General features: G+C 39.4%; 1 protein-coding gene across 6 annotated transcripts in view; it reads left to right on the top strand.

The window, feature by feature from the left end:
- LOC111254819 (retinol dehydrogenase 14-like) overlaps positions 1 to 14538 on the top strand; it is a 71500-nt gene that overhangs the window by 24667 nt on the left and 32295 nt on the right. For all 6 annotated transcript variants that reach the window (XM_022816068.2, XM_086974527.1, XM_086974528.1 and 3 more), the window contains 3 exons: positions 65 to 140; positions 3722 to 3810; positions 12428 to 12640. In XM_022816068.2, the coding sequence (XP_022671803.1) occupies positions 65 to 140; positions 3722 to 3810; positions 12428 to 12640 (378 nt within the window). The remainder of the gene's footprint in view (positions 1 to 64; positions 141 to 3721; positions 3811 to 12427; positions 12641 to 14538) is intronic.

Below are 14538 nucleotides of genomic sequence, written 5' to 3'. Positions count from 1 at the left end.
TTTTTTCGTATATTAACATCGTCGTTCTTCGTTTTATGTTTGTTGTTGGATGAGCCTTTTTCAGGCGCTTCAAGCGGACTTGGCTTGCATCTGACGGAAACTTTGGTGAAGCACGGGGCCCGCGTCATCACAATCAACAGGTAAGCAGCATATGCGTGCGTGGAAAGTTTCACACCGACAAGAAATATTTCTTTCTGTAATTTGGCAGTTTGTCTATAACAGGTCAATAGCCACCGACGTTGAACGCGGGTTGAAACAGCTTCACCAAACCGTCAGGTTCTTCGTACTAAACACATAACCAGTGGCTCGAATTTATGGCAGCAATTTGTGTCAATGCTCGCCTTTGCCGCTCAGGGGTAACAACGAGACAGCTAGATCGTACTGGCTGAAACTTGTCGAAAAAAGATCAAACTTAAGACTAGGGCAAACGGAAGAAGTGGAGAGGGCCGTCCGTGTATAGCGTTTCCATGTTGCAACATAGTCGTCAAGAAAGAAATTGGACAGCTTTAATGAGCGGGCCCCCTTTGATAGTAGCGAGCTGTCGTTTGATGCAACCATTTTTAGGTCGAATGGCAATATGGGGCAGCAGCCACGGCGAGGCCAGCAGGTAAGCAATCAAAAGTTTTTCAATCAAAAGAAGGAGCTTTTATTTAAAGTATCGGCTTCTAAGGGCTCTTGTTCAACTTGTCTGTTGAGGAAAAACAAAGTCACGTCATCGCCGATAGTTTCTTTCTCGCATTGATGACATTGTTGTGGTTAGGGAAAGCCGTACTTGAGATAGTGGCAACTCGTACGAGGACAGAATGATTCATCTTGTCTGCGTGCTGATGCGCCGGAAACGTGTTTGCCTTGCAAACTTAGGCAAGCGTGAAGTTGTGTGTGTTTGAAGCTGGGCGTAGATACATATAGTTTCGTGCCGAAAGGTGCCACCGGGAGCCACATGAAATGACGCTTAATTAAAACAGTCGTACGAGACGTAAAACTGCTGTTAGGAACATATGCTATTTGAAAAAGCACCAGCTTTCAACTGGAAGTTCCACAAGGAACGTCATACCCACCAGCCACTGGGCCGTTTCTTCTGACTGGGCATAAGCAACACAAAGGAAATAAAAGCATTTTCTTGTAAATCTCGTACGATGGTGTTCATCTTAGTCGTATCAAGCTAGATTGCATCAGCTAAAGTTGTTTTACGCATATAGGTCGTTAGCGAGGTGCGATAGCTGGCCTTGTCGTTCTATTTAAAATAACTAATTAATAACTAATAAATAAAATGTTCGCATTGCTTTGCCTCTAAATGTTTCAGCATTCGACCTACATTCAACTAGTGAGCACCAAAAAAGGGCTTTTTTAAAAACGGAAGATTGCTCTTGAGGAACCATAGATTTTCGATATCCTCGAGAACCAGTCTCAGTCCATTTGTAGAACGGCCAAAGTGAATTGAGGGGTATTAAAAACGGCCAAGCATTTATTGCACCAAGTAAATATAAACAAATTAGAAGTTTGCCTTTTCGTCGCATGTGTTTGTATCTCGACTTTTGAAAGTTGCCTTGGTCTTGAATCCGAATATTTGGCGATTTCAAAAAAAAAAACATAAAATATCGGATTTTCTACCCGGAACGTTATTATCGAACGTATCCTATAAAATATTCTTGTGAAATATTCAATAATCGTGTATCTGTATTTAAACAGATAAAAATCTGAACCATTATCCCTGGGCCGTTTAATTTAATTGCCCAGTCACTCAGGTCGCTGTTTTATAGTTCGACGCGCCCGAATTCTACAGCGAGAAATTGTTTATGAGCGGTTTCCTTCTATCAACGAGCTATAGACGTCTGCTGGGCACCCAGTGCAGAAATGATCTGGATTGCTCAGTATAGTTGAATGTCGCTGTAAATTCATGGCGAATTAACCTGCTTTCCTGAGCCATTGACTGGCAAACGACCGTTCGACCCTATTACTCACGAACGGCCCATAGTGATGAATGTGTGGTTTCGGCCATCGCTGAGCTATTGCCAGTATGCCCTACCATTCATATAGTCTTTCTATAGAACCTTCGATTCTCTAATGGTGATATTTAGCAATGGCAAAGTCGTTATTTAGATTTTGTCGAAATCATATATTCCTTACTAAGTGTATTCTTAAGGTGCGATTTTTTTTACAACTAGTACGTTCATATAATAACCGAAGGTCTTAGGCCTGTTCATCGCCATACGGCAAGGACTTCAGTACCACTGCAAAAGTGACTAGGAAACGGAATGTCGAAACATCGAAGATAGCATTTCAATTGTTTTTATGCTCTTTGGTGTTCTGTCGTACGTCTATACATCTATTAGACGTAGTGCCATATGCGGCCGATCGTTACATTTTACTATTAATAACAAGAACTGAGGTTCTACTGAAGGAACTGTTTACTTAAAATTCTATTGAATACAAAAATGCAGCGGAAGTTCACAGATAGTATCCCAGGGATTTTCAGTTGAACTCATCGACGTGACTAATAATTAACGGGATAAAAACTTAGTTTGAGATGGATAGGACCGTTCAGGACGTTCATAGACAACTGGAGATCTAAAAGCATGAAAAATTATAGCAAACGACATTATGATCATAAACGTAAAGTGCCCATCGCATTTTAAATCATCGTCAATAATTTCAATGCAGACCGAAGAAAACAGTGCTTGGAAAAATGTAAAAATGGGAAAATTAGCGACAAAATTAAATAGCACAATTAATCCACATCATTTTGCTTCCTGATTTGATGTAAAATACCATGTTCGTGTACGGCCGGGGGTGGAGCGTGGTGTGGCATTTTAAAAAAATGATTGAATAAACTATTGTTTTTTGAGGGTACAATGAATGGTGCCTAATGAATTTACTGCGGGAATCCGCATTCGGAAAATAAGATGGCCTGTTTTATGTCCCACAGGAAGGAACACCTGAACACTATCGTCGTGCCGTAAGAGACGCCGTAAGAGTAATTTTATAAAAAAACTCTTATACACAAACCGGTTGCAGGAAGACGTTTCGTATAACTCATAGAACAGAGACGATGCCAAAGGTGAAATATGGAAAAAAAGAAAGGCCCAATTGTGAAAAATCCATGGCATTATATAGGGATGGAAAATGAATCATTCGAACTGTGAACACATTTTTCGGGTAACCCCCTCTTAACGATAAAACTCGAACGTAATTATGCTCTTAATCAGATGCTCCTAGTTGTATTCAATTCTCACTAAATTAATTGTAACCAAGATAAGTACATTTTACTCAGTGTATTTAGGCAATTGTCTAACCGATCAGATTCACATCTTTAAGGGAAGCAGGGTTGTTTTTTTGTTTTTTTTTCGTTAAATATAATTGGAATGGACTTTTATGTCGACAGAAAACAACAGTGAGGATTCGATCCTACTGTCCACACGGTCCTGCTGCTAAGATGGCCTGCGTGGGTGATCAAATTTGCGTTTAACATTGTTTATTGTTTCGATGCGTACGCTTATTTGTACCAGCTCATTCAGGCCCTTCCAAAGCAAGTCCTTATGGCTATCTCCGGACCTATTTTGACTAGCAACTGTGCAAAAGCACACTTGAATTAGTATTTCAGCAGTGCAAGCTGGGCTAGGGACTGAAACTTGAAATTAGTTAGTCATCCTATATGTTAGCCTAATTTATGTTAAAGTTACCAGACATAATTGAAAGTAACTATCTCCGTTCTTTGTACCAGGCATCTGGATGACATCAACTTCGTGCAGCATTTTGCGAGCGAGATTGTCCGAACAGAGAATCGTATTGACTGCCTCGTAAACAATGCAGGTAAACTAATCAAGTGGCTATTTGAATCGTTTAATATTTGTAAACAGTTTTCTGTCCAGTGTTTCGGTTAAAAAGAGAAAGAAAAAAAAGCAATGAGTTAAGCCCTATACGAGTTAAATCCTAACAAAGTAATATTTGAAAGTCACACAAAGCCTTAGAGCAGTCTGAACCATCCTAATTAACTTAATAATATAATACGTGACAATGTTCTAGGCCCGTATGCAGAAACTAGGGTCGAGTTTACTGATGCAAAATGATCACTATTATATTCTGTTTACTGAGGCAGTCTTTCAAAATATGCACCGTTTCCACTGAACTATAACCCTATCGTGTTCCGTCACGTTTACAAGTATTTATTTTCCCTAATACAAACTGATATCTGTCCTATGTACAATTAGGGTTCATATCTGTTGCATTTCAGCTCTTCTGAGAGAAGCTTCTGCATAGTCAATTAGATAACACAATATGTTTAGCACGTATGAAAAAACGTAACTTAATAGGTACTTAAAGACTTTTGTTTGGTAGATATAAATGCATGGATCATTTTCTTAAAAAGAAATTGATTTCTGTGTGCAAAAATCGTGCTGGAACATCAAGTTGAACTTTTTAGTATCTCTGACCACATTACAACGATATTATACGAAGTTAATTAAAGAACGTAGCGATGTCTGTCTGATTCGATCTGTAAGCCGATTATGTTAGCATGTTAGGCAAAAAACGGGATTTTCATCAACCCTGAATGTATAATTTCAAAGCTAGTACTATTGTCCCTTTTCGTTCATGAACATGTAACCCTAAAGAATGATTACTGCCACGGAACAGAATCAGCTCGCTTTCTACCACGGAATCGGCTATCACTCATCGCGCCAACCATCGCTCTTTATTACCTTAGTTGCTAATTTTGATTTTATTGATATGGCTGGTTAACATTTCCAGTTCAGCATTTGTTAATGTTTTCGTTTAACACTTTCGATGCTTATGTCTACGTACGCTAATCTTGGGTTTAGCTGACGTATTTCCTAGTTCTTCTCACTAGGTCTCTTCCCGACTAGACTTTATCATAAGAAAATCCGAGAATTATATCTATATATTATATCATATAAGCGCTACGACTTAAGTGCAGCGGGTATGTAGGTTCATGACGTGACTCTATTGGTCGTTTTGTAAGTCTTTAATAATTTTATTACATAGTTATCACACATTGATGACTGCGTTAAGGTACTTCACCTGAAGCAATCAGGCAGCAATTTTTCCGTCAAAGGACAGAAGGACAGCTCTTATACGCGGCAATCTACTTAACTGTTAAGCTTGTTGCTTTTATTGTCGTTCAATACGAGATGTTTGATGGCGTTCGTACTGTCATGAACCTACTCACCGATAGCTGGACCTGAAAAAATAAGCAGTCCTATGCGACATTAAATGACACGTGTCAGGTCATATGCAGCTGACAGACGCGTACCATTGGATTAAGTGGAGTTGAATAAGTTTCAAAGCTTTTCATCGGAAGATTTGCCTGTGTTTAAGTAAACAAAATTAGGTGTCCTATTTGCCCGTTACTACTCTGCTATCCACACCACCATGCAACACTCCCTTGCTCAAGGCTGTGTGCGTATACGCTTTGCTATGTTAACGAAGCATAACACCAGACAGGGCTGTTTACCAAACGCTTCAGCCAACATATCTGGGCACGGCGTTGTTTCTCACAGGTGTTTCTCGTTGGGGTAGGTTTTATTCGGTATGTCCTATACCTATCTCTGTGTTGCTTTGGATAATTACGTTTGTTGTAGATGAAGTATTGGAATACATTTTGGTGCTTGCTCATTAAGGCTGTACCTAGCATGCAGTTGCTTCGCATCGACTAAAAGGGAGATAAATTCGTAACGTTGCCACACGTTCGGTATTCTCGTTTTGATTCGAATAGAATCGTAGTGAAGAAACGTGCGTAGATAACTCATAAAATCAGCAATATGTACGTCAGAAGTCGTGATTAAATCGCATTCGAGATTCTGCTTCGTTACCGTCCTTTTCCACTCACTTAGCATAATACTTCGAACTTAAGGCAAAAACTGTAAGGAAGTGACGCATTCAATGTGTCTCTACTGCCTCGCTGCATCTACATGAATGTCCCCCTTGGGTTTTTCTCCGAAGTTTTCCCTCGAAGGCACTGCGGTCGTAAGTCTTTCGTACATACCCCAGAAGATCGGTCAGAACGCAGCAGACTTCTTTTCATTTCGCCTTTGTAGGTAGCCGGGTAAAAGGGAAGAGGCAATTAGAGGACGGAGAGCGAGCTCTCAAAGGAATTAAATGAGAGTCAGATCAAAACGCATGGAGTGTCCATGTTGTTATTTTCTCCATTTTACCATGCATAACCATACTCGGGTCGTTCTAGGCCGGTCACTTTTAGTTTGTTTTATCTCTTTCAAGAATCAGAGGTCAATGTTTTGTATACGCTTATGGGTAAAGCTCATTAAGGCGCCCAAATCAAGCAGGTTTATTTTAAGCCAGGTTCACAGGGAGCAAAATTGCGTTATGTAAATACGAAAGGGTTGACTTTTGAATGGGATTTTTTTCATACACAATTAAAACATCGTTAAGAGCTATAAAATGGGCCTTGATAACGTCGATGTTTATATATTGAATCTTACGAAGCATGTGGAAATAAATGGCTTTGTGTTGGGAGAGCTCGTCAAGTGTACTTATTTATTTACATGACGTTTTTTTGAAAAGGGAAACTATCTACATACGTACAACTAGGTGTAAACGAAGCAGAGATTTATACAGGGAATTTTGCCTCTTCTTTCGAAATAATTCTAAACTATATTATATTGCACAACCATTTTCGAAATAAGGAAAGCGATGGAAGTTTCATTCTGTGAACGTCGTACTAGGTTAACTAATTTTTCATTTTCGCGTTTACTAAACTGGAAAAAATCGGGTACTGCAAAAAACGCCCAGGTAACCAGCGAAATTCAGAAACAATTATCGACATGCCTGCAATAGCATACGTACTCAATAAAGCTTCATGATGCTCAACGTATTTTTTAAACCGTCATTCTTCGTACACGTCACCCTATAATGGCTACGCGTTTGTCTTCCATTTTAGTATTGCTTACTGACCGAAATAGGATGATCGACAATCGACAGAATTGATTCATCTTACAGCAGCCCTATCAGCCAAGGGAAGGCTTTATTCTAAGTAGACGAATGTGTTCCTCAGTAATTTGTACTTCAACATGCAGTACGTGAAGGGACGAAGAGGTTTAACCAATTATTCTATCATTATCAGTTCTTCTATATATATATATATATATATATATATATATATATATAGTCTCTACAACTTATCTAGTTAAAGTTTCTTATACGCTTGAATGCATGACGTCGTGTATTTATGATTAAACTACTAAAGTCTAGCTCTTTGTACATATGGCAAAACAGTAATTTACAATGTTTTGCATTACGACCTTAAACTAGCTAACCGTTCGCGTATAGGCAACGGTTGAGGCGTTTTGCTACCTGTCCGTAAGTTCCACTCGGAAGTTAGTGAAGTTCGGCCTACGTTAATTGGGCAGCTAGATCCTATCGCATCTAAAACCGCTGCTTGGCAGCGATTACCTTATTGGAGAATATGCTCCCCTGACTCAACCGAACTCCTATCGCACCGGATCAGTGTTCAGATTCATTTTTACTGTTTGTTGAATCAGCCCGTCTGTCTGGCAACCGCTAGGGTGTCGTTGACACTGCCCAATCAACATTGCTTTCTCTATATACTTGATTGCACTAAAGGGCAGAATGGTATTATATTAAATGTGGACGTGTATGGAGGCAAACGCCTTCTCGAGGAAACACTAAGCGATTGAAATGAATTTTAGGGTCACATGAGGGCCGGAAAAGTTTAGAGAAGCGTGGGAACTGTGATCGTCGATTTCCTGAAAATAGATTTAGACGAAATTCGCATTAGAGCAGAAGCGATTTTCGTTAACGTTATCGTATGAGCTCTGTTTAGTTCTAATATCAATGTTTTTCATTAGACATCATAGGCTAGCCTCTATTTAAATAGGACAATAGGATGGATTGTGAAGAATTTTACCACGAAGATCTTCTTACGACAACGTATTGAACCACGAAACGCGCTGTTAATCACACTACTATCAATAATCTCTTCCGCATGTTAGTTCTAAGTCAATATAAAGAAAAATTCTGTAGCGTGCAACGCTGTTCTTATGTGAGTGCGTATGGTGCCATCCCAACTCTGTGTTTGAAAATGATGCCTAGAGCGAATAGTTCTCTAGAAAAAAAAAGAGCATTTTAAGGGTAACAAGAAGAATTCCGAGTGGAGGTCTAATTTAATCTATCTATGTGGCTCCGAAGTTCGGCAAGGTTAGACCATCCTTGCCTAAATTGTTGCCATCTAAAAAGCGTAATTCAGAGAAGCTTGAGGAGCAGGACTTGCCCAACACATATATAACAACTAGATCAACAGCTTAATGAGATAAGAGTTAATCTTATTCATGTTTTTATTCGTCTTTTTTTTAATGCTAGTATACTCTATTGTTTTATCGCACTAAGATACCCAATATGATATTTCTTGAGATTCAGTTTCTAGATAGATATTTACCTTTACGGTTCTCTCGTTAGTCTGGATTACAGAAAATTCCTTAACTCGAAGAATTCGCTTATACTATCAAGACTCAACGGATACGGTACGCTTTTCATTGGCTCCCGTATATATGCCTATAAATACCTGTATAGTTGTTTCTACAGGGGCAGTTTATTCAGAAAATAGCTGAAACGGGTTTCCGCTGCAGCTGAATGGTCTTTATGCTAACACTTCTTAAGATGTGCATTACTTATCATAGCCTTACATTCGCTTACAACTCAACAGAAGGTGTTTAACACTGAGACACCATTTCCTATCCTTCTATATTAGATACCTTAAACCTAACGAGAGGTGCGAGTATTACTGTTGCATGCGCATTCACCACCTGTTGCCATCCTGAGAACTGTCTTTACTTCGGTTCTTTTTCAATTTTTACTAGGATCCATTCTCCCGTTGCTCTAATAGCTGTCGGGGCAAAGACCCCGGTCTGTTGTTGTTGTTTGCTATATATATATATATATATAACACGTCACAAAGCACAATACACAGGTTCGCGTCGGACTCACGTCGGCAAACAACAGAACGTCGCGCTTTAATCAAAATGTTCTAAAATTCGTGTAGGATCTTATTATAATATCTCAGCCTTGACAGAGCGCCCGAAAGATAATAGCAAAGCAACAAATGAGAAATTCCAGCGTCACAGATTTCATAATTGGGCGACTGGACCTACGCTAAAGAGAAAAACAGACGGCACGGCATGATTATTTCGGAAACTTGTGAGTTTAACACTTAGAGTTTTATGTAGAGTATATTGTTGGATAATGTGCAGAACCTTAAGGTATGAACCGGTGTCAACAACACCGACCGTACAAATTTTTCGCTGCTACAATTTACCTTTTCACAATACGAAGCGAAGCCGTTTTACGATAGTGTGTAGATACGCTTGACGCTTGAATACGACACAAAACTAGGGAGAGACTTATGAATTTGCGAATCTGAAACTAAGTTTAGATCAAGGTGTGCCCGGGCGACACGTTTGTTGGGGACTTTATGGTGCAGGAGAACACCTCTGGCCCAGTAATTAGCACAGGAGCACTTCCGTGTTGGAAGCACCATCAGAGGCCATAAATTGTCAGGCGAAACGAGGTGCTGACCATGCATTCCATTTGATAATAGAACTTGACAAACTTTTGCCGCGGTGTTGTTAACTGATTATTGGTAAAATAACGATAGCGGAGGCCGTGTCGACCGACCATCAGCCGTGTTCTTCTAATGGACCTTGGAAAAGGTTATGAGAAATTCAGTAGTTGTCCTTCTGCTCGTCCAACCTCAGCGCATTTACAGAGAGGCGGCTTTGTTTATTAGATTGGGTACTTATTTTGCTTGACTCAGACAGTCGGATTTTGTAGCGCTTCGTAATTTTCGACCAGATCAAGAGGTAAGACCTAATTTACGTTTAAACAACCTTGCTAGACATTAACCACTAAGCATCCTCACAATGGTGATTTCGCTTCGGTCACGAACTTATGTCGGCTCTCATCCCAACAGACAGAAACAGGAAAAATAGTTTTGTCTATAGTTTTCAGGTTTTTCTTAGGAAACTCTTGAAAATCACTCGCATGCATTGAATGGTCGATCTGAAGTCCCTTAGCAAGTTTAAACATTATTTATATGGGTTATTTAGTGAAATGAAAATAGCAGCGTATCGCGAAATTCCAGATTCTCCACCCTTGAAGAAAACATAAAACGCGCAAATACTCCATAAGCATCCCTACAATGTAAATTATGCATTGTAGAATAGAAAATGAAAAGCAGTTACTACACTACCACGATAAGCGTCGCTATGTTTCTATGCCCAAGTGAGCGTCTTGATATAATAGCTATGAATGTATGAACGGCAAAGATACATACTATCGGAGTGGCACGTTCCAAAGTCTGCACAATTCTTGCAGGTTTAGGGCTCAAGCAGAAAAAAATTACGCATGTATACATAGCGTGCGATATCGTTGAGCTCGTAAAACCAGGGTTGATACGGGGACGGCCGTCTTATCGGAAGAGACCTCAAAATGACGCCAACAAAAACAGAACCTAGTGTACTTGCATCATTTTTTTTTTTATAACAAAATGTATTACTATTAAATTTTACTTACATTCTACGATATAAGATGAGCATCATTCATGCTACGTCATATTTGCTTTGCTTAGTCTTTGGCAACTTTTCCGCCCCATTTCTTTAATAGCGGCGAAAAGTGCTATCCAGCGTCTATGATAAAACATTTGTTTTTTAAGTACTACAATAAAGAAAGGTCGAACAGAGCTATGCCACATGATATGAGGGGGCGTTGGAGGTTACTCTGCCTGGGGGTCAGATTTACGGGCGATCTCCTACTGTATTAGCTACGAAGAGGGAGAGAAGTTGTCGTGCTAAAACTACATGTCTTCCAAATTTGTTTAATAATTAAAAGTTTAAGATAGCTTACGATCATCTCCAAGCAGCGAACAGAGTTTAGAATATGAAGAAAAAAAACGGCTAATGATGCTTTCAGTGTACGTACCGCACCGGAAAGTGCTTTTTTTTAAAGTACGTAAAAATATAGTGGACAAACTTAAAGAAACTATCCGCGTCGCCATTTGAGAAACAGGGCCAGACGTATGCAAGGAAGTGGCCAAAATGTAGGTGAAACAAATAATTACTGTGAAGAAAGCCAAGGGAAGTTGTTCTATTCAAATAAAATTTTACAGTCTTCATTCTATTCAAGTATATAGAATAAATTAAATAGCTCGACAACGAAGAAAGCTTTGTGAAATACGTTCAGATGTTTTTATCAGCGTTATTTTCAAGTTGCTCCCGACCAGATGACCGTCTCTGTCTTGAAACTACGCTACTATCCAAGGCTTTGTCAAGGTATCAACATGAGAAATGCACTCTGAAATTACGTTTAATCTGTTGTTTAGAGATAGGGTTCCTCAGACCCGCTACCCTTCTAGACTCCTGTCGCCATTGAGTTGTTTCGGTACTGTGCATAATGTTTTACCGTTGTGACAATGTGACAAAATTGTATAGATCACCTGACGCAAACAAGCCCTGACTTGTTGTTTTATTTTTACATATATATCAGCTAGTCATAGATAAGGCATTCGATGGGAAAGATAGGCGATATGTTTTCGGTTTTAATCACTCACACAGCAAAGCTTTATATTGTTAAACGAAGCTCAAACGGCTTAGTTGTGTTTACCGCGTATTCGAAAAGCGGCTTCTAGAAAAAAGTTTCCGCCTTAACACATTGCCGCTTCAACGCCCCCTAGGTTTTTCAGTTTGCTCCACGCTGTCAGACAAACAAATCGATTAACACAAAAAACGAGATTTTAGTATTTTTCAGTACACATCATATAGTAAACAAGTCAGCGGTTTAAATTAATGAGTAAAACAGTATCGACCACACATAGCAGAAAAATCTAGTTTTTTTTTTTTGTTATTCCGTTCAATACGTTATGCTGACGGCCCTACTGATTATGATTGCTTTCTAGATCTATTAAATCATTCTGCTTCAGTAAAGGCTATAAGCTGATGAAGATATTGAGGGCACCTTTCGGTATACCGTGGAATTTTCAATCGCGCCGTATTAATACACAATGCAACATGTAACGCTTAAATGTAATATTTCATATTTTTTAATAAAACGGGTAGCACCAGCTAGACACACACAATTATAGTGATTTGTTTTAATAAAGAAGAAAAGAAAAACATTATGTAAATAGTTCTGGGTGGACAATTTTCTTCGTCTAATCTAATCCGATCCACTATACATACATAAGACCTTTTCTTTTCAATTTTTATCTCAACTGATGCATCTACCTTTGAACGATGAAAATATAGCGTTTACCTAACGATTTTCCTAAATAAAAGCCTTAACGAGATAGTTAAACCTGATCCCTGCGACATGGCTAGTTAGTGACGATGCTGTTAAAATTTCAGTGTAAGACCGTTTCTTTCCTTGCCTCGTTTTTTGACCGTAGGGATTTTATGCGATCCGGAATTCAGCACTGACGGCGTCGATCGGATGATGGCTGTCAACTTTGTCGGTCATTTCCAGCTGACTCGTTTATTATTGCCGAAGATGCGCGCTTCGGAACATGGCCTCGGCCGGGTCGTAAACATCACGTGTGGTCGCTTTGCGGAGGGTGATCTTCATCTGCTATTTGATATGCAACGAATGGAACTTAAATCTGGTAAAAATGGAACTCTATTTTCGCATGGCTTTTTCTCTCAACATAGTACCTATGTATACTTACTGAGTGTCGAGTAGACAAAACGTTTCCCAGCCCGTTGCCAGTTCAAACGAAGCGTAATTTTAATTTAAATACCTGTATTTAAAGAAATAACTTCCGTTACCGTTCAATAGACGAGTGCGCCATGTTCAATGTCTAGCGGAATAGTAAAAATAATCTCATGTATATTTGACGAAGTATGCGAAGAATGCCTAGATGAAGATGCGAAACAAAGCTTCTACAGTGAGTAATTCATTAGATATTATAGTTGTAATCCGTGTAAAGGCAGACTACGTGGCGACTGTATAGGAGGGTCATTCATCCTTGAGGTGTATTTACGGTTGAGGTCACCTAAGCGACGCGATATAATACTGACATAACAATCATTACCCAAACACTTGAAATAAAGCCCAATGATCGGCTGTAGACCCCTTTGCAACTGGTCGGTATTTGCGCGATCTCAAACGATGGTTAAGGAATACGTTAATTATCGTGGATAGATTCCAATCAAGACGTATCAAAAACAGCAGTGAATTAGGCAAAAAAAAAACCCTAATTAAAACGTGTATAGAAATTTTGATACTCGAGATTTGCGCATTACCGTAAGCGTTTAAACGCGCGACGTCGCGTCATTCGTGAAAATTTTGTTACTTTATTTATGAAATCAAGTTAACTTACAGGGTCGCAGATATCTATATTTCGACTTTTACGCCCGGTAGCGTCGTTAGGCATACCATCGGACGGTTGGCTCCCAGTACGAAACGAAGTTCATCTATGCCCTATGGGTTCGAACCTAGACCACAACGTGTCCCGAAGATTAGGAAGCCCCTTACAAAAATTGTACTTATTTCATTATCACGATATTCGATTTTTGAAGTGCAACAGAAATAGTGAGGGCTCTATTAATAGACTGACGGGCCGTAGTCGAACGGTGAAGTCGGTGTCCGTATGCAACTGATTGCAGGACAACGGGATTGCGTCGAGTGTAGTGTAGTGTAGTGTCGACGTAAAACTCATGTTCGTGCTAACATGGCAAAATTTCCAGGTTAAAAAACGTAACTAGACAATTATGTTGATACGATAACATAGGTGAAAATACTAGGCGAAAATATAGAATCTATATAACCGTATATAGCGGGACTGCTCTTACGTAGGCGAACGATCTGCTCAGGTACTTGTTCGGGTCATAACGGACGCCATTCGGATGACTTGCATTTTCATAGTCGGTTTACGTGTTGCTTTTTGTTCACAGCTGCTCTATGATTTAAATAGATGCTCAACAATATAACATTGTATACAATTCACTAACGATAATAATAATGATAAGTAGAATTGACCTGGCTGTATAACTCCGACTGGTGTGCTTTTGTGTGATTTGTACACCTGTACATAGACCTCGTTTATAAATTTATACAATGTGGTGACATGGCACCTACGTAGATGCTGCTATCGTCACCATGTTGCTAAACGATTGATTGCCGTTCACTAGCGCTAGAAATGTAGACGTCCATGTTAAACGAAATTAGCGTTTAATCAGGAGAACTAACAAGGACAAAGATGCCTACTATGTTATCCCCAATTTCTGCAAACACACTTTTAGCAAATTTCGTACGAAATGCGTTTAAAAAGGGCGATTTTAAAAGCAGGCCACAACCGCTGAGAAGCATGTGTGTTTGCTCAACTTGGAAACATGTAGTGGTCTGGGTTCGAGTTTGGGAACTCACTTAGTTTCCAGCGGAAAGGGGCCAACCACTTAAGTAACGGCTCAAGTACCAGACCTAAAACACGCAAACTAATACCGTCAGCGCTAATGTAGATATTAGACACAAACGATAAGATTGATACTAACACAAGATTAT

This window comes from Varroa destructor, unplaced genomic scaffold (assembly GCF_002443255.2).
Source record: "Varroa destructor unplaced genomic scaffold, Vdes_3.0 BEIS01000007.1, whole genome shotgun sequence".
Taxonomy (NCBI): Eukaryota; Metazoa; Arthropoda; class Arachnida; order Mesostigmata; family Varroidae; genus Varroa; species Varroa destructor.
This window is presented reverse-complemented; position numbering and strand designations above follow the sequence as displayed.